We start from the raw sequence: 24,340 nt of genomic DNA, 5'->3' as shown, positions 1-24,340 counted from the left end.
AAGTAACCATCAAGTCTAGAAACACAGGCATTTATGACTGACTGGTAATACAAAGAAAACTGGTTATGGCTCCATACCGCAAGGCCATCTTATAGCATCACCCTCTTGACTTATCAAACCTAATGATAGTTGTTTCCAAATGCCAGCTCCATTCTCAAAGTACCAAACTTTGCCACCACTGAAAATATGCAAAAGATGGTGTCCGGGCATTTTGGCCATCCTTAGAATGTGTTTCCATGAGAAAACAACACTCATGTTCAAAAGACTCAAAAGTTCAAAGACTTTTTAAAAGAGGAATCATCTCTTTACAGTTAGAGCACACAGAGGAGAAAACTTCCACTATCTGAGGGCATCAGCAGATGTAAGCAGAAGGCAAGTGACTCAGGTGCTAATTGCTTGGTAGAAACAAGGGCCTACCTGTTGGTGGAACACTCAGCCTGCCACAGGCATACTCACCTGCCACAGGAGTACTCTCAGCCTGCCACTAGAGTACTCACCTGCCACAGGAGTACTCTCAGCCTGCCACTAGAGTACTCTCAGCCTACTACTGGAGTACTTGCTGGGATTCACTCCCTCTGAGTGCACATGCTTAAGAATTACAGTAGCTCAAAGTTAGTCTTTCTTGAATTAATACACAGCAATTTTCAACACCAAGACAAGATTATCCATGTCTTTCGAATCTCAACTAGGAAAAATAAGTGTCATTGCTGTAAACAGAACACACTTGAGCTACACGTTGATGAGAACCTGAGTGTTTTGGTGAATGACGCAAGTTAACAACTCAGGGCTGCTCCAATCCGTCATATGCATGGCAAGATTCTGCCAGTGAGCCCTGCTGCCTGGTTTATGATGCTGGAAGGAGTACAGGCTAGAGTTCATCAGCACCACATGCCAAGCAGGACTTTACTTAGATGGCTAGGATTTCTAGGGAAGGCCAAAACCAAGTGCCTAAAAATAGATAGTTAAAATGATGAGGAAGCTGAAACCTTTCTTCTGCTTGGAAAATGGCCATATTTGGGACATGTTGGCAGATTAAGATAATTAAAGAAGTCACCAGAAAACACAGTGTGTGATTTTGTGTACACAATGTTTTATGAATGCTCAGCTGTGAATCATTAGAAGGAAAAGCTCACTGGGTCTTGATAACAGGGGGGAGATCACTCTAGAAGGTCAAGGTTTGCAGATATATTTTTGCCATGGATCACAGAGATATGAATCTGACATGGTCAGGATCACTGGGCATTGCACGTTTCTCATCAGAATCATGTAAGCTACCTACCTAGGATCATATGAAAATGACAAAGAAAAAAATTCTAATCATAAATCTACAAGGATTCCCACTAAAAGGTTGTCCAGGAAAAATCCATCCTTTTAACTTAGCCCATCTCAGGGTCAGGGCACTCACACAGGGTGCCTGGTGTCAAGCCATAATGAACTCCCAATTAGTAACGTCATTCACATTCTAAAGAGAAACTACCATTCCTGCCTCCAAACATTACCATTACACAGTCTAGTGTTATAAGCACATGCTGCAAAAGCTTTTCTGGTCCTCCAAACAGCATAAAAATAACAAAATGACTTCAGATCACATGAAGGGAATCTGTTTACAGCCTCTAAAGGATAAAAAGCAGTATCTAAATTGGAACTAACCACTGAAAGTGCAGGGACTAGGAAGAAAATGGGATGAAAACAAATGTTAACAGCCCAGAATTTCTTCAGGTCAATTGCTTTCACCCCGTTTTGTATCCAAGTTTTATAAACTTCTGAAAACTGTATCTAGATGACAACCCCGGACATCAATACTAGCCTGGCAGCTGTAAATGGTAACCCAGTGAAGAATAACTTGGGTACATGACTGTTTTTTTTCTTTTAATATCACTTCAACCCAAAGTAGTTGGTTACAAAAAAAATTTTCAACTAAACTAAACCATAAACAGAAATTTAACTGAAGAGCTCTGTTCTGCTCATTTATAATGTGTTACCTGGAAAAAAAAGCAGAAGGTCTCTCCAGCCACCTAATCACCATATCAATGACACATGCCACAAGAGAGAAGCGCTAGTTTATTTGATTGATCATGGTAGATAAACTCCAAATAACAGAGAAATTAACAAATGCTTGACATTTGCTCAACATCCATTATTCTGACACTGCTTTCAGAATTTCAAAGCCTGGGAGTATGCTTAATCAACATTCATATTCCCCTGTGAGCTACAGGCACCATATTGCACCCCGCCTTCATACTGATGAAAACTGCATATTGGCCATTTCCAAAATGTTCTGGGACTCCACACAGGGCCCCTTTCCTCTCTTGTTCCTGCTCTGCAGTTTTCTTTTAAACACTTCCAAGATAAAAGCATCTGCCAGTTTTTCTCTCTAGGGATGTATGCAAAATGAACTTAACAGTTTTAAGGCAGGAGTAACCCTCACATCTAAATTCATTCATAGGACAGAAAAGGGCCTAAGAGGCCTCTCCAGGGACAAAACCCTGTAGAAATTCTCCCCACACACAACAGTGGGAGCTTTATAAAATCTACGTCCAGACAATTTCCAATTCAAATGCCCAACATAGCATGACCTTTGTCAGATCTCAGAGCCCAAGATGCACCCATGATTTTTTATTCTAACCAGCACAGACATTAGACAGGACACTGTGGCTAAGCAGGAGGTTCAATATTTGCATGCTCTTCTATTGTGGAAATGTAACAGTGACAGCAGGGTGTCAAATTCTTTTCCCTCTAGAACTTTAACTCCATAGGAGAGGCATGGCTGACAGATGACTCCCCAACATCTGTGTTATGTACACGGCACAGCTGAGGAGCCCCAGATCACTGTCAGAGCATCATGGAGATGACCTGCACTTTGCTGATGCCTTCTTCTAAGCCCTGTCCTCCCCGCCCCAGATGTAGAAATATCTATAATGCAAATTGTGTGGTTTTAAACAAAATACAAAAATGGCAACGCAGATGAACATAATTTATAGTCATTAAGCTGTTCACGTACCAGCTCAACATATGTTGTATAAATGTTCTGTACCGAATAATTTATCACATCTGACATAGTGTACATCATATTGTTTTATTTAATATACTTACTAACATTTCAGAGATGGAGCATTGCTTCTGAAAGCACAGAGAATGCACAGAAAATATTTACTCACCTTCCAAGATTTATTTTGATTAGCCTTTGAAAGACACAACAAAGCACAACTCCCAAGATTCCAGGGTAAAGGTTTCCACACAGCCATCGCTTCCCACACTAAAATCTAACACGTGCACTTACATTTGTGGGCCTCTGTTTCATTTAAGACAGAGAAGAACACCAGACAGAATCCCTAACTGCCTACTGAATATTTTCTTATTTTAAAGCAGGACTTAAGTATCCTGACCCCAGACTGAGAGCTTCAGAAACAATCTCAGGAAACACTGAAAGTTCTTTGTATGCTGCCATGTAGAACTATAGCAGCCAACAGGAACAAACCCACTTCTAAGTCGCCACCTCAAAAGGGATCACTATAATAAAGGAGCACTGGCCCTTATCCAAGTTAGCAAGAATTCACCAAACGAACACATGAAGGGGCACAATACAGTCCTAGGTACTAAACAGAAGAGCTAGAAAATAAAATTATAGCCAAACACAGTCCTATCCAAGGTAATTCACAGTTTATTGAATAGGATGCAAAAGGAATGTATAGGTTCTATATCAATAGATAAATGTAACTATAACTGTCAAAGCAAAGAAAATTTTAGTGGATCTACTGTAATATTCAAAGACAATGAAAAGGGATGGGACAGATGGGGACAGACAGGACAGGAAAGGAAAGGAGAGGCCTAGGAAAGAAGAGGGAAGGAGGCAGAATAGATGTACCCAAGGAAAAAAAGAAACAGAAAATGGCATTTTAACTTGTTATACGAAGATAGATCTTCCAGGTAAAGGACAGAGAATTAAGGATGTGGCACCTGCTTTAATCCCAACACTCAAAAGGATCATAAGTTCAAGGCCAACCCAGTGTACAAAGGAAGACGATCTTAAAAAAAAATCAAATATGAAATGAGAAAATAACTTTTAAAGAGAAAAAAGGATGGGAAAGTTAATCAGGCTTTTCAAAGAAAACATGAATGTGTGTTGGCTTTGATCACTTTTGAGCGAACATCTAAAAAAAATGATCCGATCAACTGCTATGGGGAAAAATACTTGGGGGGCGGGGGGGATGCAATGGACATGAGATGAACGCAAGCAAGAAAGTACCTTTCTTAAGAGGGACTGGGTTTTGTTGCCATTTGTGAGTGAAAAATGCCAACTCTTCCAAGGCATGCAGAAAAGTAATCTCGTCACAGTAATACAGCCACCATCCAAGGAAAGTCGGTCTATTTCAAGACAGGCACTGCAGCTCAGAAGCAGGGCTTAAGCTCTTAAGGTCTCCACCTCTCCGTCCCATGACAGGAGAGCTGGCAGTCAATGAGAAACTTCATGTTGAGCAAGAAAACCAGGGAGCCATCTAATACCACACTGCAGGGCGGGTGACAGAGGGCCTTCGGATGAATTACAGACCACTGTAAAAACGCACAAGGGGCTGTCACCCCGATCCTCAGAAAAGAAAGATAACACCTAGGAAGTCAAATAGAGTTCAACACAGAAAACAGCAAGTTCCCATCTCCGGACTCAAAACGGGAAGAGAACCTAGTCTAAGGCGTGGTGACAATCGCACCTGCAGAACAAGAACCAGTTAACCCTTGTGGTGGGGAGTCAGGGCCAAATGTCTGGCCCACGTGCGTGTCTCTGTATGAAGGTGAGTTCTCGCATCCGCAGCCTGAGAGTTGGGATGGAGGCAGGGAGCCTGTGCATTGACTCACGCAGTGAGAGTTCACCAGGAGCACTGAAGAAAGGGGTTTGAGTGTTGTATGTTCTTGCTGGGTCCCCTATCGTCACCATCACTCTGGCATTTTATTTCTAGACAAGAAATATATTTTACATTTCTGAGATTATTTTCTGGTCACAAGCCAACCATTGTGAACCTTGCAGTGAATCGCTGAATAGAGCACTTTAAAGGGATAAACAATTATAAAAATAACTTTGTCACAAGCACATACATTTTACTTTATTTAGTGATGTAATAAGCTTAGGGGCATATATCAGGTCCAAAACGGTCTTGGTCATTAATTTAAGCAATAAATCACAGGTCTTGCCAACAATGACGGCAAACAGATGCTAACAAGGAAATGTATTATTTAATATTGCCATGTGTTATAAAAATGTAAGTGTGTTTAAGACATGTCTTAAATTTTTATAATAATATGCATTTAATACATTACTGTTTTGACACATGCAGGAGTCAGATTTATAGATCCCATTCCTTAGCTGCTGCTTCTGCGAACACCAGAGCATATTCTCCTGTGTTTTTTTAAAGAGGGGAAACCTTTAAAGTGCCCACTTGCAACAATATCTAATTGGTTGTCTTGCTGTTTTGTAGTAAATAATGTCAGCAATTGAAACTCATTAGAGAGTGAGTCTATACTTTGCCTAATCAGAAAAACGGAACATATTAAAATTACAACTTTTAAAGAGACACTACAGTCTAAGAAAGTAGAACACTAATTTTTCTTACTCATTTTGAATTCTTTTACATGATAGCAAACAAAAAATACTGATTAACAAATTAACAAGTAATGTACAACATTCTACCACTTGGAAGCAACAAACTAAAGAAACCGTACTTTTATATCGTTAGGTAACAATCCAAAGGACCATCCATTAATGTCTCAAAACACAACATAACTGAAACGTGAATCTCCCTACCCACAGATTCGACAAACCAGGCCACATCACGACATGGACTTTGCATTGTTCCCTTCAAGCCAGAGGTTTACATCCCTTGGACCTTCCCACACAAAGAGCTCCTAAGGAGAGTTGGAGGCTAAGAAAATAACCCCAAACCTACAGGTTTCTTTCTTCCTTTCTTTTTTTAAATGAGCTTTTATACCAACAAGACACCCACTTCTGATAAAGAGCATTTTTTTTTTGATGTGTGCCCATTATTTTTTATCTGAACCCCTTTTCAATCAACTGCTAGCTAGCATGATCTTCCTTCTCCCTTTTGTGTGCAGGGAAGAAGAGTCCATGCTTTCGAACACTTGAGGAAGCAGTGCTTGGAGTATGGAAACTAAATTTTCTTCATTAAATCTACTCAAGCAGATATTAAAAATGCATTTAATATACTGGTGATGGTCGGTGGCCACCGCTGACTGTGACAGGCCAGTTACTGATGATGTGCCGTCAGATGGCCTTCTCAGCAGGCGCCTGGGTCTCAGGCTGCTGAAGGACAGCAATATCTTCCCCTGTGTGTAAGCTCGATTCATCTCCCAAGTATTTACTAAATCACAGGCCTCTGCACACACAGCCCACATTTCGGCGTATGCTAACAAATGATGGATGGCCTCGGCAATGCGTTATGTCCTGAAAGCATGGTTTCCAGCCATCCTGATCATCAAACCCCAGCGCTTCAGAGCTGATCAGTCCTGGGGAATAGATTTTGCAGGCTCGATTAAAAAAGGAGAAGTTCTTTCCATTCGAGCTTCTGACACTCTCCTCAACTATTTGTTGTTCCAACCAATTATTTGAGCAGAATATTCAATAGGTGTTGTAGGTGCTCGGATAGTGTAACACTAGAGGCTTTTTCTAATGTTTGATAGGCTACCATTTTATTTATGACAAAGCAGTCAAGGTATCTGGTGGTGAAGGATTTAACAGTGAAATTTACGTTTTAAAACAATCTCCCTTCTAGGTAAAGCAGGCAAAACCATAAAATATTTTATATTATCACATCATGTTGTATTATATTATAGTGCACGTGGATTAGTCAACACAGTTCAAAGGAAATTCCGGGGGGGGGGGGGTTGCAACCTCTAAATCACAAGAGCCTTTTAAAACAATAACTCATGTGAGTCCTCTTAATTACAATCTATCTAAAACCATGCACCCCTTCAAACTCTTCTGACAGTTCTGAAGATCAGTGACAAAGGTTCAACCTGTCAAAGAAAAGAAGGTTTGAAAACCCTGTAAAGAACACGTATTTTCAGTTCCAAGTGTATATGTGTCAGCTATCTGTCCTGTGAGCCATAGAACATGTTTATTTTTAGCTATATAGCTAGCTTATCTGTGAGAGAGACAATATCACACTCAGACCTTTCACTCAGCAATAATCTATGCAAGAGCAGAAGAACTTAGCACAATTAACCAGAGAGCAGAGCTTGGAGAAAACAGGGTGCTGTGTAACAGCCAAACAGTGTCTGCTATAAATAAGCTTCTAGATATGCTTTTAGTTTTTTAAAATAAGTCTAAAAAAAAAAGAAAGAAAGAAAGAAAGAAAGAAAGAAAGAAAGCAGTGTGAGGTCCCACTTAGCCAACAGCTAGGTGAGCTGAGAAGCCCCTCCCCACAGTGTGAGCCCCACCATGCCCTGCCATTCCCCTCAACCTTAACCTTGAGATTAAGCTCACTTTTATTGTGCACAAAGGTCACCTATATTAGGTCAAAATTCAAAGTCCCTTGTCAGAAGAGGTTGATATATTCCAACCTCTCCTACTCTATGCATCCAATTTTTCATGGTAAAGTCATATTGAGCAGACAGTTTATTCAGCAATTTATTGTGCCACTGTAATCCAATACAGAATACGATTGTCTAAAGAGCGATCGCATGAATAAAATATTTTCATGACAGTGTGCCAAATCTAGACTCCCTATATACCTCCACCAGATGAAATAAAGCTACCCAAAGTCTTAACACTTCAGAAGAACTCGGTGGCAAATAAGAGTCCCCAAACATATAATCTGTAGCATAATTAGGGCTCACTTCCGCAGACTTGGGCTGCAGGCAACATTTTGTCAATGTCATTCAAGTTTTTAAGTATTGTTTTTGCAAACAGACAAAGATCGCTAAGCTATTTTAACACTTCCATCTGAAACGGTTGAAATGCAGTAGATCTAACTGTGAGAGCTTCTCTTTTGACCTAGAACTCAGTGTTATGGAGTAGAAAAGGAAGGTGAGGGGGGGAGGTCTTGCCCAAGTTATTATCACTCAACTGTGAAATAAAAGAAACTAAAGGCTATCTTAGAAGGCACCATTTTAGAACACAACGTATTAATAAAAGCAAAGACTTAAGTCTCTTTATAAACTTGATGCAACTCTGTATTTTCCATCAGTCTGCACAGAGTAAGGACTAGTATGACAAACGGCTTTAAGCTCATTTAGAAACACATTCTTCAAAGCTGATTAATTAAACACTAGAACCAAAGTAAACATTCCTGTGACAATCACGTTCACGATGTCCTGAAGACGGACACCTAAACACAGGTTTTGGATTCCAGCTGCTTCCTGATAAGCAGAACTACTCAGAATCCAAATTGGTATTCAGTCAAATACACCAATAAATGTGAAAATCAAATTGAGGACAAAGCCTTCACTAGAGCAGCAGTTCTCAACCTGTGGGTCATGACTCCTTTGGGGGCTTCATATCAGATATCCTGCATATCCGATATTTACATTAAGACTCATAGCAGTAGCAAAATTACAGTTATGAAGTAGCAATGAACTAATTTTATGGGTCAGCACAACATGAGGAACTGTATTAAAGGGTCACAGTATAACGAAAGTTGAGAATCACTGCTCTAGAGGAAAATAATTACATGAGAAAATACTTCACACTCTCCAGCTTTTAACATTCTGACTTACTCGGTTTTACATAGTGTTCATATAACATTACTTTTTAGAGGGAGAAAATTCATCAAAAACCTATATATATATTTGTCATCAACAGAATACGACATCAAGATTTCACTACAATTTACTTTAAAAAAGCAAGCTACCTATCATCTTGGGGATTACAAAGGAAAACACTTTGGAAAACTAGACAACAAAAAGCTGATGTTAGGCAAAATCTTTTCACTTCTAATATTCTAAGTCTAATTACTATAACCCTAAAAGCACTGCAAGGAACATCCTTGAGTAAACAATAGTAACAACAACACGATCTGTGGTAGCCAGGGTATCAAGAATGGTGTTCGCTATGTTACATGCACTTTCTCACTTGAACTGGTAATAATTTCATTTCATAAATAAAGGTACTTGTCAAGGGATGAAGAGACCCATTGTAAGTTACCTGGCAAGGAAGTCACGTCTGCATGTTAATTTTCAGGAATCAAGTTCTTCAAACCAATTTACGAAAGTCTTTAAAACTAAAAACTCTCACAGCCACATTGGTTCGTAGTCATATGCTTTGGGCCCATAATTTATAAAATAATTAACCACAAGCAGGCAAACCTAAGTAAACCTCCCAAGGTCTAGCAGAAGCTCCAACTCTCCAAACTCAACAGCATACCCAGCTGATTCACTCTGGGGGGTCCATTTGTCACTCTAAAATGTACACTCAATTTATTGAAAACTATGCATTGTCATATTCTTGTTACTTTTTGCATGTATGTTTGTGTGGTGTGCCTGTATGTGAGTTTGCATGTATGTGTGCCTGTGTGTCAAGGCCTGAGGTTGACACTGGAAATCTTCCTGGGTGGCTCTCCACCTTATTCATTGAGGTAAGGCTCTTAACTGAAAGCAGTTTGTCATATCTAGCCTAATTAACCAGCTTACTCTGGGGACTCCCTATCTCCAGCTTCTGAAAGCTGGAAATGCAGGCAGGCCACCATACCCACCCAGCATTCAATTAGGTTCTAGGGGACCTGAATCCAGTCTTCACATCTGCATAAGAAGCACATTCCCCCACCCACTAAGACCTCTATCTCCTCAGCCCATCATATCTTTAATGACTAGTAATTATGATATAAAAAAGAAAAAATATATCAATTCAGTTCTAGAAAATGGCACTAAATTAATTTGTAATCAGTTAAGAGTTTCCCATTGTCTTTCACTATAATTTGCTGAACAGGATAGTCACTTCTTATGTTAGAATAAGTAGTAATTAAAAGTATAACTCCTAAGCTTAAAATTTCTCTGGAAATAACTTCTGACATGATAAGCCCTCAGGTATAACACCGGTGGAACATTTCCAAATCCCTGCTAAAAGGAACTATAACATCCTTAAATGTACCGTATTAACCTATTTTGAAAGGGATTAATTTTCCTAAATGAGAAACCTGTATATGGCTTTATAAAAAAGACAAGAAGGAAATTTTCTTCAGTTCAATCAAATGTCCATTGTGAGATACAGTACAATACCTGCTATTACTCTGTACTGCGAAGATGCAATGTTGGGTTTTACATTGCTCATATAAGGAGAAAAAAAGTCTCTAATATAACAATAAGAATGAATGAAAGTCAAATGGAAGTACTTTGAGCCCCTTTTCTGGAAAAAAGTTAAAATAACGAGAACAAATTGGGTTAAGAAATTTCTATGAAAGTCATGTTATAGAGCTATATAATATGTAATGCAAAAAGTCTTAAACCGTGGCATTTGGAGTTAAACAACTGCCTTTGGGTGGGTTCAAGGTTGAGGCTGAGGGGAGCCGAGCTTTGCACCATTTGCCGCTTTAATGGTGTAAACACCCTCACCACAGACTCCTAGCAACCAGTGTGAGCTATAGGCCATAGGGTCTGGAGAAGATACTCAAAATCAATTCTCAGGAGCCAAGAAGAGACAGTTCCAGCATTCACTGGCCATCAGCCAAACTCAGCCCACAGACTTACTCTGTTTGGCCAGGAAAATGTTGGCCCACATGGTGTTTTAAAAATTCAAGCAAACTGAAAACATTAAACACCCAGGATCTTTTTTATTTTTTTTTCCTTTAAAGAAAGGGTTGGGAGGTGGGGGAGTGAGATCTAGCCTGGATGCCAAAGGAGAAGCCCGGCAGCGGTTAGGTCCACAGTCCTGCAGGGCAAAGCACCAGCTGCCATGCCAGTGCACAAACCCCTGCTTTTCCTTCGCCACAGTCCCAACCCGGCCAGCTGTATTCCCTCTCTTGTCACTGATACCTGCCTGGCCACGGCAGTGGCGGCGGCGTGGTGGGAGTCAGTTCTCCAACTGAAGAGTGAGTGTGGAGAGGCAAACAGCCAGAGCACAGGGAGGGACTTCTGCACAGGTTTCTGCAGTTAGCATGAATGAACTGGGCCCAGTCCGAAACGCTATCTGAACCTCACACTAGTTCTCTCCAGGCCACGGGATCCCACCTGATAAGAGCAGTGTTTGTGATCAGTACATGGAGGTACCAAATGTGCCACCGCAGCATGAATAAAAATTCAAAATGCAAATCTGTGATTAATGGTGGTTTCATCTTTATAGGTCCACGCATTATTAGTTGGCCCCAAAGAATCCAGATCCAGACAACTTTAACTTTCACCTGTCAGAAAGTGATTCCTATGAGCTGTGTGTTCCATGCAGGCTGATACATGCAGGCTGCCAGAGTCTGTGGGTTTTTTTAATGTTATACAATGAAGTCTGTCTCCCAGCCCCAGTCCATTTACCATCTTAGCTAAATGAGGCTTGAAGTGCAAGTTAATTTCAAATTTTATAACTTTGCCTACCAATATTATCAGCAAAAACAAATAGGAGAATAATATACCTTAAGCAAAAGATAGCAGCTTGAGAGAACTGTGGACAGGAACAAAAAAAAAAAAAAAGAACTGAAAAAATTAATCGCCAGTCTAATTTCTTGTGTGGTTGGAGGGAAGCTGATTAGATGATTTATCTCTAAGAGTGTATCTACAAACAAGGCCCCTACACAGGTCGGACTCAGCCTTGAGTCAGAAGTACTACGCTACAAGCTGCAGGATCTCAGGGGACTACAGTATGCCACAAGGACAAATGTCAAACTGAGGTGTTTATCCTCCATCTCTATTCATCCTCCAAGCCTGGTGGAGTGAAGAGACCTGGTTCCGACTCCCTGAGAGGGATCACAAATGCACGGGATGGACAGTGACTCAGAATCCTGCTGTGTGCACGTCTGAGTCTTTCCCCCATCACAGCTGATCTGAGGAAGCAGTGAGTGAACTGGCTGATAAGTAAGCTTAACCAAATGCTCTCATCCCACAGGTTTGTAGGCTCTGGATATCCTACAAGATGCTAACTGAGAACTTGAGGATTTGCAACAGCCTTAAATGATAACCCTTGCAAATGCCCAGGGTCTGCTATATTGCCCATTTCCTCCAACAGAATAAACATAAGATTAGAGTTAGATTAGCCTGGCCTTTCTTGTTCCAAGAGCAAAAGCTGGGTCATAACAATGACAAAGAAAAAAATTTTTTGAATAAATGTAAGTAAGTTAAGGAGAACGGGGGTGGGGGGGGGCAGCCACAGTGCACCAGGTGTTTTAAATCTGGGTCTTAGACATGACTTATGCTCCCAGGACAATCACAGAAAAAGGCTAGGACCCAGCACTTAGTCAGAAAAAGACTCAATAGTTAAATATTTGAACAATGGTATGGAAAGATATGAAGCTGCTTTCTTTTCCCTCTACATGAATTTCACTGTTTCAAAATATTTCCTCTTATGTTCTTAAATTTAGGATGCTAAGTTGAATAGTTTTAAAATTTTATGGCAGCTGAAGCAGTACATTTTGAACATGTAAAAGAAAGAGGTTCTGAGAAATTTCAACATTGTGCTTGGAATGAGAATTGTAGAACCCCTCAGCTTGATTGCACCCCAAAATATTACACTTTGAACAAGACAGGAGGTTGAGAAACATTTATTTTCTGTTTGGAAGTATCCGTAAACAGAAAGACCACACCTCCACCAAGTGGTGCACTCGAAAGTGTGGGAAACCAGGTGAGGGCCCCTTGGCAGAAGGAGGCTTTGGATTCTTCTGCAGGACTGTTGACTGTGAGCCTCCCAGAGCAAAGGAATGGAAAGAGCCGAGAGGTGGCATTAGTTTTACAATGAGGCCAAGGAAGGGTGGATCTGTGATCAAAACTCTCCTGGCTCTCTTGTTGGGTCCCCACACACCAGCTCACTATAATCACCACCTCAAATCATGGGGCACAGAACATCCCCCTCTGGTGTCAAGTCCAGGCACCCCACAGTCTTACATCCCTCTTTTCCTTTAGTAAGGATTCCACACCAGCTACAGTGTGCTCTACAGAACAGCCCAATGTGTCAGCCATTATCAGTCAAATGGAGAAAGATACTTTCCATCAAATGTTTGAAACTATCTGCCTTTAATAACACAATGAAAACAAAAGAAAAAACTAAAGAATTAGTTTACTCAGCCCCTGAAAGGTGTGCATGACGTGTACATATGAAAGTCGCTTTTCTCAGCCCCTGTATGGTGTGCATGACTTTTACACATGAAGGTCTCTTTTCAGACTTAACTCTAACACAGTACTCACATACTGATTGTTTTGTCTTTAAAGAAAATCCAACCAATATGGCAAAATTGCATAAAAGTGCATAATAAAAATAATGGTAAGTTCACTCCACATTTATTGAAATATTAAATAATAAAACATTATTGCCTCATACTTTCATTCAATCTTTCTTCCTAAGGAAATACATAATTCTCTGTTACCATTCTCATACAAGTTAATGCTGAGAAAGCTGAGGTATGATGCCTGAATGCAGACTTAAAATGAATTTGGTATTCTAATAATATGAATATCCACCCCCCCAAAAAAAAAAAACTAATAAGAAATGCAATCAGCATGTGTCTGCTTCTCAGAATATTGCTATGTACGGGTGTTCCTAAATATTCCTTTACTGAGAATCCAGGCTCATCTTACCTTGCAGTGTTACAAATACAGAAAACAAATATCTGATGAAAGTTAAACTTTCTTTAGAAAGTAAAGAGGCCATACACAAGCAAAACGACCTCTCGGAAAAACTGAACGCTAACCTACAGTATGACAGCAAACTCAGAACCTGAAATCTTACAGAATAAAAAAAAAAAACACATTTTAGAAGATTACTAAACTAACGAGTATACACCAAACAATTCATATTCACTGCTTAGACAGCTTCATCGATAATCGCTGCAGAAGCATATCCAGGTATCTTCAGAATACATGAATTAATACCACTTTTTAATGTCTTGCAAATTAATAGTATTTCTTTGACAAAGCCACAAACAACATTTCAGGTTCAATAAAAGCCTTTTTCTCCCTTTCTGAGCTATTTTCACCTACCATTCTGGAGTCAGGCTCACCACAATGTCATCAGAGTGTAAAAAACTAACCACAAATTAACAACTACCACTCAATTCAATTTCAACCAACAAGGCATACAGAAACAATATTTCAGTTACATAAACCAAACCTGAGTATGAATTATACATTGCAATACTTCACTGTGATTCTTAAAAGTTTCAAAGCTAGCCGGGCAGTGGTGGCTCACGCCTTTAATCCCAGCACTCGGGAGGCAGAGCCAGGCGGATCTCTGTGAGTTCGAGGCCAGCCTGGACTACCAAGTGAGTCCCAGGAAAGGCGCAAAGCTACACAGAGAAACTCTGTCTCGAAAAACAAACAAACAAACAAAAAAAAAAAAGTTTCAAAGCGAAAAAGTTTTTCGGTGTCATTAAAAATCAACTACAAAATACAGAAATATGCAAGGCAAGTTTGATATCTGATGAAATATTAGAAATAATCAATCAACTAGTCCACATAAATATTTCTATTTTCTGCTAATCTACTGCCTTTTGTGTACATACGTAGGAAAAGGACACCACTCAAAGATTTCACCTACTGTAGACAAATGACTACAGTCTAAATGCAGTCACACTCAGATCCTTAAATACTTTCTATTGGTTCTACATGATGCCAAGTGTTTCACCTGCTCTGTTTTAATTAGTGTTCGCCATAACCTCAAGGAACTTACCAGGAAGCAGCAACAAGGTAAGATTTCGAGAGACAGGCATCACTTGAGTTTGAAACTTGTTTCTTCTGTTTACTAGTTATAAGATTTGGCTCCTTTTACAACGAGGGAGTTTTTACCCACACTACCATGAGACAGAACCAAGTGGGTCCCTAAGGACAAATGGTTATAGAAAGCAAGAACACACAACAAGAGAACTCCCTGTGAGAACACCCAATATCATAAAATGCATCCTGTGTGGGGAACAGGGGGTGTTCCAAAGACAACAGTGGCTCATGGCTGGATACTTTCAAAAAACATAAATTAAGTACTATTTTGTGCTAGTCTGTAACTAGCCAGACTGGACCCCTAAGTCCACCAAAGACCAGTAAGTTCAACATAGGCAGAGGCTAACAGAACCATCCTTCACTCTAGTACTCTAGTTAGGGATGGAGGAAGATCTCAAGAAGATGACTGAGTATAAGCAGAGGAGATGGAGCCACAGTTTTTAACTACTAATTTTGGAATTTTACTTGGAGCAGGAATTGAAGTCATTTTTATGAATGAATGGTTTCCCGTGTTACTGTATGTCTTAGGGTTCCTATTGCTCCAATGAAACACCATAACCAAAAGGCAAGTTGGGGAGGAAAGGACTTATTTGGCTGACACTTCAGCATCACTGAAGGGAGTCAGGACAGGAACTCAAAGAGGGCAGAGTCCCAGAGGCAGGAGCTGATGCAGAGGCCATGGAAGGGAGCTGCTTACTGGCTTACTTCCCCTGGCTTGCTCAGCCCACCTTCGTATAGAACCCAGGACCAATACCCCAGGGATGGCACCACCCACTATGGACTGGGCCCTCCCCTATTAATTACTAAATGAGAAAATATCTTAGAGCTGGATCTCATCAAGGCAGTTCCTCAACTGAGGCTCCTTCCTCTGATGACTCTAGCTTATGTCAAGTTGACATGCAAAATCAGCCAGTACACTAACAATGGGAAGGTGTTGTATCCAATACAGAAAAACCATACCTACAGATGTGAAAGGCATAATTAGAAAAACTAGAGCCCAGAATCTAAGATCAAAGATAACTTATTTAGAATCATGATCTCAAAAGTCTGATATATAACTTATTTGGATAGCAATAGAATAATCAATGCATGGTGAAGAAACTCAAGAATCATGTCCCAGAAGGCTGACTTAGTTCTACTAGCAAAAGAATTTCTAACCAATGTATATCTCCTTTAAGAATCCTTTAAGATCCAGCACTAAGGTAGATCTCTGTGAGTTAGCAATGGCCAGACATTATTACACAGTAAGACCACATCTTAAAATAGAGAGGTAGATGATGATGATAGATAGATAGATAGATAGATAGATAGATAGATAGATAGATAGATAGATAGATAGATGATAAATAGAACCTGTTCAAGAAATCTTTCAATTTCTAAAAATTCTGTAATTCCATCATCTATACCTACTAGTTATGTTTTAATCTGTTTTCCTGGTACTATAGGCTATTGAAATTAATTATAAAAAACCCTGTTGGTTTTTTTTTTTTTAATCCAAAATGTGTCACAAATAGAGTAGATACAAAGTGAATTACTACAGATCAAATGTTCTAAGATAAAGTGGTGGAAAAGTCTGAGAATAACAATGAAAAGCGTGGCCTTTTTTTGTAGGGTTGTTTGCCATAAAATTATGATAACAGATGATATTGGTCGGATAAATACTGTGGTAAAAACTGAACACTATTAGGTATATGTAACTGATAACTTTCGTGAAAGATCCACTGATGGACACTCAATTCCCTGGGAAAACAGGAAACATGTGATAAGAAACAAGATACTTGCAGGTCTCCAAACATATCTCCAAACAGCATTTATTAAAAGGAGTACCAGCAACCTTACCCTAGAGACACTCAGCAGCCATAACCATACCAAACCAAATGAGGTTACATCCAATGATAAGACATGTAAAGTCATATGCTACTGACATGATGCTCTAAGAAACGCATGACATTTGTGGGGTGCTGTTGCCAAAACTTCCTACCCTGAATCTATTAGAAGAAAGCAAACAGCACATAAACAGAGGGACACTCTTTAAAAACAACTGATCGTTGTTCTCTCCAGAGACGTCAAAATCATAAAAGACAAACAAGAAACAAAACATAGCAGAACTTCTGTGACGTGATAAACTAAATGGCAATGTGTGATGCAAAATCAGGAAAGGAAAAGGACATTCCTGAAAAAACAAACAAACAAACAAACAAAATAACCTGGCAAAGTTCAAAAAAGTTCCAGCAACTGACTACATTATGTTAAAACTAATTTTGAAATTTTGACAATTGGTCCAATGGTCACGCACAATATTAACATTTATGCAAGAGGGCATAAAAAATGCTCTGGAATGCTATTACAGATTTTCTCCGAGTTTAAAACTACTTACAAATACACATAATATATACAAATAGAGGGTTTCAACAGGAAAATATATAACACAATCTTGGGAGGAACAGTTGACTGAACTGGAAGTGTCTTTCTGAATCAGAAACCAGGAAATAAAATACAAATGTAACCATTAAATACAGCCCTGACTGCAGCTTTAGATACTAGACTCACACAGCACACCTGATCTGCTAAGGACAGAAAGACCCACTATTATTAAACTGCAGAGGAGGAAAGAATAGAATGAGGGTAGATTTCCAAACAGAAGCTCACAAAGTCACACCTCTTCACAATAAGTAGAGGATTCTGGTTTTTCTTAAACAGTGTTGGGAACTGTACATGTACAGCCTTGTGCATGCTGGGGAAGTACTCTGCTATCTAAGGGATTCTGAGAACGGACAGGTAAAAAGGAGGGCCGAAATTCAATGAGGTGGCCTGACATGACAGTTTTGCAATTTCAGTGAAAACAGCAAAGACATACTGAAGTGAGTCTTCCCTCAGGAGGGAGGGAATACAAATAAAATTAATGCTGGGGAAAACTTACTTCACATTTATGCCTCTCAACATATGTCAAAAAGTACTGCAACTGGGAATATTAAGAATTGAAAGCCAGGCGTGGTGGTGCACACCTTTAATCCCAGCATTCCAGGGGCAAGGTAGGTGGATCCCTGAGTTCAAGGCCAGCCTGGTTTCAGGACAGCCAGAGCTACAATGAGAAATCCTGTCTCAAAAAACCAAAAAACAACAAAAAGAATTTAAGGATGTGCCAGGAGTGATGACACAAGCTTTGAATCCCAGCCTGGTCTACACAATGAGACCTTGACATAGAAAACAAAAAAGAGCCAGGTAAGCTGGTACAGGCCTTTAATCCTAGTATGTAGGAAGCAGATCTCTGTAAGTTCAAGGCCAGCCTGGTCTACATAGTGAGTTCTAGGACAGCCAGGGCTATGTAGAAAGACCCTGTCTCAAAGATCCAAAATGCGAAACCAAAAAGAAAAGAAAAAAGAAAAAGAAAAAAAAAAAAGAAGCCTAAATTGAAGTATAAGGAAGTTAAAATCAGAATACTTAAAAGCAAACTAGAAAACATCCACAACAAAAGACAAGAAAACCAAAATAAACATCTTTAACATCAGCACATCCAACAAATAATAAGCAACAAAAATTTCATAAAAGCAAATACTCCCATAGAAAGGTAGTTATATAATACCAAGTGGGTCCACTAGTGCAAAAAGAAAATTAAATAGACAAAAAACTGAAATAACCTACAATGTATTGTAATTTTAAAAACACTAGGTGTGAGTATGGCCCAATGATAGATTATTCTTCTTGCCTGGATAAGAACCTGGATTGATCCCCAGAAATGGGGAAAAAAGAAAAAAGAAGCTAATAGAACCTCAGATTAGCAGAAGTCATTCTTAATCCCACACATTGCAGATGCAAGAGTGACTCTGCTCAATTATGGTAGGTTGCAGACCCAGAGAGGCCATGTTCTGCAGGGAAAGACTTAGCAATCTTCTTGGTAGTCATTCATTAATACCCACCAACAACCTTCAAAAATAAATGAGCTTTGATTTCAAACAGCCAGTAGTTGTGTTCAAGTGTAGGCAATGGTTTCCTGGAGTCCCCAAGTCCCTCTCAGAAGTCTAGAAGGTCAAAACTGTTTTTTACAAAATATTACTTCCCCTTCTATTCTGTTGACATTTGTGCCTATTGTATACTACAGTGGGTAAACTTGTAATCCCTTTTTGTATGTGTTTTTAATAGGAATAGAATGATATCACTTTCCCTTCTCCAACCCCTTCCACATACCTTCCTTTGGACTCCTCCCATGCCCAGTAACCCTAAAGTTGATAGCTTTTTAACTTCCAAGACTTAACAGACTGAGGCAAAGGTACTACAGCCATATTCAAACTCACATACACAACACAGCTTAAAAAAATAAAAAGTAGTTGGGCAGTGGTGGAGTATGCCTTTTATCTGAGCACTTGGGAGGCAGAGGAAGGTGGATCTCTGTGAGTTCGAGGCCAGCCTGGTCCACAGAGTGAGTTCCAGGACAGCCAAGGCTGCCCAGAGAAACTTTGTCTCAAATAAACAAATAAATAAATAAATAAACAAACAAACAAATAAATAGAATACTTCATTTCAGAATATTCACTAATTAATATTAATTGTCATCCTTTCAAAATTCTACGTGCTGAATTTAGAAGTACATACAAAGACTGTTTTTATTCTAAACTTTTGTTTTGTTTTGTTTTGTTTTGTTTTGTTTTGTTTTGTTTTGTTTTGTTTTGTTTTGTTTTGTTTTGTGAGACAGGGTTTCTCTGTGTAGCTTTGTGCCTTTCCTGGAACTCACTTGGTAGCTCAGGCTGGCCTTGAACTCACAGAGATCCGCCTGGCTCTGCCTCCCGAGTGCTGAGTGCTGGGATTAAAGGCGTGCACCACCACCGCCCGGCTGTTTTTAAAGACATGGTGGTATCTCCATGGAGGAATGCACCTGACGAAGAGCTGAGCTAGCCACTTTTTCCAGGGAATACAATTCTTACTTGAATAAACAATGAACAAAATATGATTATTCAGATTTGGGTATCTGGCAGACAGTTTTCTCAAATATAAATGACGTGAGCCTGTCATCTCAAGGAAAACAACTAATAGCATGTGTTGCCAATGATAAAATTTGAACTTTCAAGGGAAAATTCAAGTATTAGAAAGCTCATATCCATCACCATAGCTTGACAGCTTCAAATCTTACAGACTTCTAATGAGGTCACTGATGAGATTAGCAAATGCCATTTTTTTTTTTATATATACAGTAGAATGAAAGGTGGCAACATTTGGAAGGTTTGTTTGGTTCAAAACCAATATTCCACGGGTAAAAGACCCACTGAAGTCCAGAACAGGCTGCTTGTTACAATGCAAGTTACAATGAAAAGGCGTGACAAGTCTTTGATGGGGTTTCATGTCCCACATTACAGTTGGCCTTCAAGAAACTATCATTTGTTGGCTTTTGTGTAATACAAACATCCAGTTTTTTTTTTTTTAATCCACAGTTATCTAGAAAGCCTATTAAGTTACTCTTCTCTTTTGCAACTACATATGAGGCCAGAGTTTCTTGGTATTTGTTCTTTCTTTTTTTTTTGGTGGTATACAGCTGTGTATAACTGGCCTCATGTCTGTGGGTGCACTTGCCCATACATGCACATGTGGTGGCTAGAGATCCACATCAGATATCTTTCCCCCTATGGCTCTACATAGTTTTTGAGACATGCCCTCTTTAGGGCTAGGGTTTCCATTTCATCCCTCCTCCATAAAACATGGTCAGGCCTGTCACAGCAGCAGCCAATGAACTTGGTACCAACTTCTGTGTTAGTTTGCTTCCTATTGCTGTGGGAAAAAAAAAAAAAAAAAAAAAAAAAACACCATGGCCAAAAAGGCAACTTGGGGAAAGAGGGGTTTATTTTAGCTTACAGTTGCCATCATGAGAGGAAGTCAGGAACTAAAGCAGAGCCATGCAGGAACAATGTTTACTGGCTTGTATTCCATGGCTTGCTCATTCTGCTTTCTTACACAACGCAGGACCACCTGCCCAGGGGTGGCACCACCCACAGTTGGGCTGAACCCTCTCACATCAATCACTAATCAAGAAAACACCCCCATGAGAATGCCTACAGGCAATCTGATGGAGGCATTTTCTCTACGGAGCTGCTCTGCTAGCCATGGATGCTGGGGACCCGACTCAGGTCCTCATACTTGCAGGGCGAGCACTTTACTCAGTGAGCCATCCTCCCAGGCCTCTTGCTATCTTTTAATCAGCAACATATGACAACCCGCTAAACATAAAAGCAGATGCAGTTTATTGTCTTTAAGGCAGACATTAAAGAAATGTGCAAAAGTATACAACCGTATCATTTGTGTCTCGACCTTTTTTGGAATTATGGCTATTACATATAAAATACACTAACCAGTAATATTCTTACTATTTTTCAAAACAAATTTATAGTATTCTTAATTTCTCAGCTTTCATTTATATTTTAGTGAGTACTTACAGATATAACCACATAAAGACATACAAAGAAGTACATTGAAAAAAATAGTGGACCTGGTGAGATGGTTTAGTGGACACTTGCCACCAAGCCTGACTATCTGAATTCAATTGCCAGAACTCATTGGGTGGAAGGAGAGAAACAACTCCAAACTGTCCTCTGACTTCCACACACACCTTGACACATGTGGGCCCAAATACACACATATACACTCATGCTCTTTTAATATGTACATAATGAGAGCAAAGTATCAGAAAGCTCCAAAACTGCCCAGCAATGTATATGTGTGTGTATGTGCATACAGAATACATATCATATGCTATATAATATACACATGATATGTATGTACATCTTATGCCTTTTCCCTTAGGTGATCAGCTACCACCCATTTGACTGTTCATGGACAGAACTAAAAGTTAATGACAATAATTAAATTCCAACGCACCAACTGTGTTCTTGGACAGCAACTATGACAAAACCTCTCCAGATATAAAGGGACAATCATCATCCTTAAGTATGAACAAGACTGGAAGGAGAGCTTTTCTGTTTAGAGACTAGAAAAATTAGTCTACCAAACACCAGTTCATAAAAGATATGCTTCTAATTTGTATTATTACCTATTATCCAATAATTTATCTTTCCCAATGAATTATCTTTCATTATACATGGTCAAAGGTTATGCATTACAGATAGGAAAGCTCTCCATTTGGGGTAACTATGCTCACTCAATACCATAATATGGTTTTGAATTTAAAAAAAAAAAAACAGGTACAAAATGTTCTGTATTATTTACTGTATTAACTATGATAACCTAGTTGTCTTGAACAGGTTCAAGAAATGTTTGGGTCTGTTTTCACATCTTTGAGATGAGGGATCTATGTTATATAATCTCTGAGAGACCTTTCCTAGCAGCTTGGGTAATCCTAAAAGGCCACAGCCCCGTGAAGAGAGAAGTATGAAACCCATGGGGAATATGTATGCACATAATGAGAAACCTTCAGACCTGGAGGTCGCAATGGCCAGACTCAAGAGTGTAATCCCTAGGGTACCAATGTCCTTGACTACACTGAGAATCCTTTCCTGCATAGTCAACCGCACAAGACCCCTTTAGGCCTGGGCTCTCTTGTTTATCACCAGTGGCAACACCAAAGGGTCTTCTGTTTACTATCTACCACCTCTAGGTGTCTATGCAAAGTAGGCAGCAGGCCAGTCTGGTGAACCTCCAATTCGCATTTTTACTTTGCAAAGACTCCATTACCCATCATCCACTGCTAGTATCTCTGGATTAACCGCTGGACATTCATGAAGCACCTACTATGTGTACTTTCCCCCCAGTGCGTATCAAGTTTTCCATCAACATCTGTTGACTTCAATTCTATTGCAAGGCCCGGAGAGGCTCCAAGGTCTTCAGCCATTAAGTGTTCTGTGTGGTAGGGAGATGAAAGGGAGAGAGGGAGCTTTCTCATGATCCTTGACCTAACCCTTGTCACTATGTTCCTCCCATTTGCGTGTGACACGTGGCTCCAATGCACTGCCAGGGTGGCCGGGACTGGGCTGAAGGCAAAAGGATGTGATAGGGGAGATGGGGACTTACCTGGGGAACCTCTGCTTCAGCTTCCTCAGGCTCTGCCTGGTGGGCGGTACAGACACTAGGCATTGGGCTATCTCCTCGTACTGGGCTTTGGTTAGTATCATATTGGGCCCAAGGGGGAAAAAAAAATCACCCTTGGGCTCGTGCAGCCTTGGTGCCAGGAAGCGAGGGAAAGGCCGATCGCAGCACGACCCTGGGTCCTGCTCCTCCTTAGCTAGCCCCTATGCCCCCAAAGCACACCCCCTAGCTGCACCGCGGGGCGGAGACACGCTGCGTCCCAGGATTCACCTCCGCGGTTCAGGAGGGCTGTAGACCTGTTTGCGCCAGCAGTGTACTGAGCAGCCGCAGTAAGCCGGGCCGAAGGCAACTAGCCGCCATCTTAGGTAAGGGCAGAGCAATCAGGAAGTGGCGGCTGCGCGCGAAAGACTTTGTGTCTTTTAGGGGCAGGTGTCCTCAGCGTCACCTCTCTGAGATGGCACACAGAAGCTCACTGAAGCCACACTGATAGTTGCAAGAAACCAGGGAGGCCTGTGGCACAGTTCAGGGGGCGGGTCTCACAGGTGGTCCTCCAGCATTGAGCTAGAGCCCCGGAAGTCGCCTTCCGGAGCGCGGGATTTGAATTTGTGTCCAGACACGCCCCTTTCTTGCCGCCGCGAACGCAGCCTGCAAGAAACTGGGTCCCATGAGGTGAGCAGAAGCTCAGCAGTGCAAAGCATCTGGGCAAGCCTGCAGCTTGGCTTGTGCTGGGAAAGTTCTTTAGCCGCTCGCATGGAAAGCAATGCTGGTTTTGCTGAGAATTTAAATCCTGCGTCTTAAAGCAACTGGCAGTAGAATGTCAGTTTCACTCCCTACACCTCAAAAAGTATGTTCTTCATTCTGGCCCCCAAAAGAGTGGGCTGCCAAAGAATGTGTATAAGAATGAAACGCTGAGATAATTATTTTTTTCAATATGTACTGTGAATAGAACACAGCTCTCCTAAGTCAATATATTAGAGCAATAGCCCCTCTAACTCCTTTTTTAAAATACCTTTGCTTCTAAGATGGACATATGTTGTGTGTGTTCTCTTCAAATTTAAACATTTTGAGCAAGTGAAAGAAGATGTTTTAGCACATTTAAACAGTTTATCGTAGCTTTCATTTGCTGTTACGCATAAATTGGAAGATTGGTTCAGATAAGACCCCTTTGATAAATTCCTTAATCCACCAAAGCCTCTGTTTCTTTAACTATATATATTTTTTAATTGATAAGGCTGGTTTTAAGAATAAGTAAGGCAATATATAGCCACATTATGGAATCACCCTAGATGTCAGTCAACAGGAGAAAGAATAAAGAAAATGTGATTTACAAACACCGTTGTAAAGCTTCAAATGATGTCATCTTCTGAGAAAAGGACTCAAATGAATATTTTGTGTGTCCTCTCAGTTTTACACAGATTACAAATACATGTGTGTGTGTGTATTTACACATGTACACACATATACATAC

At 40.2% G+C, this 24,340-nt stretch overlaps 1 protein-coding gene across 3 annotated transcripts in view; it reads right to left on the bottom strand.

Annotated features, from left to right (window-relative positions):
• Positions 1-23,450, bottom strand: part of Cdin1 (CDAN1 interacting nuclease 1) — a 216,227-nt gene extending 192,777 nt beyond the window's left edge. For all 3 annotated transcript variants that reach the window (XM_006985106.4, XM_016003654.3, XM_042275924.2), the window contains exon 1: positions 22,858-23,450. In XM_006985106.4, coding sequence (XP_006985168.1) covers positions 22,858-22,958 — 101 coding nt within the window. In that variant the 5' untranslated portion in view covers positions 22,959-23,450. The remainder of the gene's footprint in view (positions 1-22,857) is intronic.
• Positions 23,451-24,340: the final 890 nt, after the last annotated feature.

The sequence above is a fragment of the Peromyscus maniculatus genome, chromosome 4 (assembly GCF_049852395.1).
Source record: "Peromyscus maniculatus bairdii isolate BWxNUB_F1_BW_parent chromosome 4, HU_Pman_BW_mat_3.1, whole genome shotgun sequence".
NCBI lineage: Eukaryota > Metazoa > Chordata > Mammalia > Rodentia > Cricetidae > Peromyscus > Peromyscus maniculatus.
This window is presented reverse-complemented; position numbering and strand designations above follow the sequence as displayed.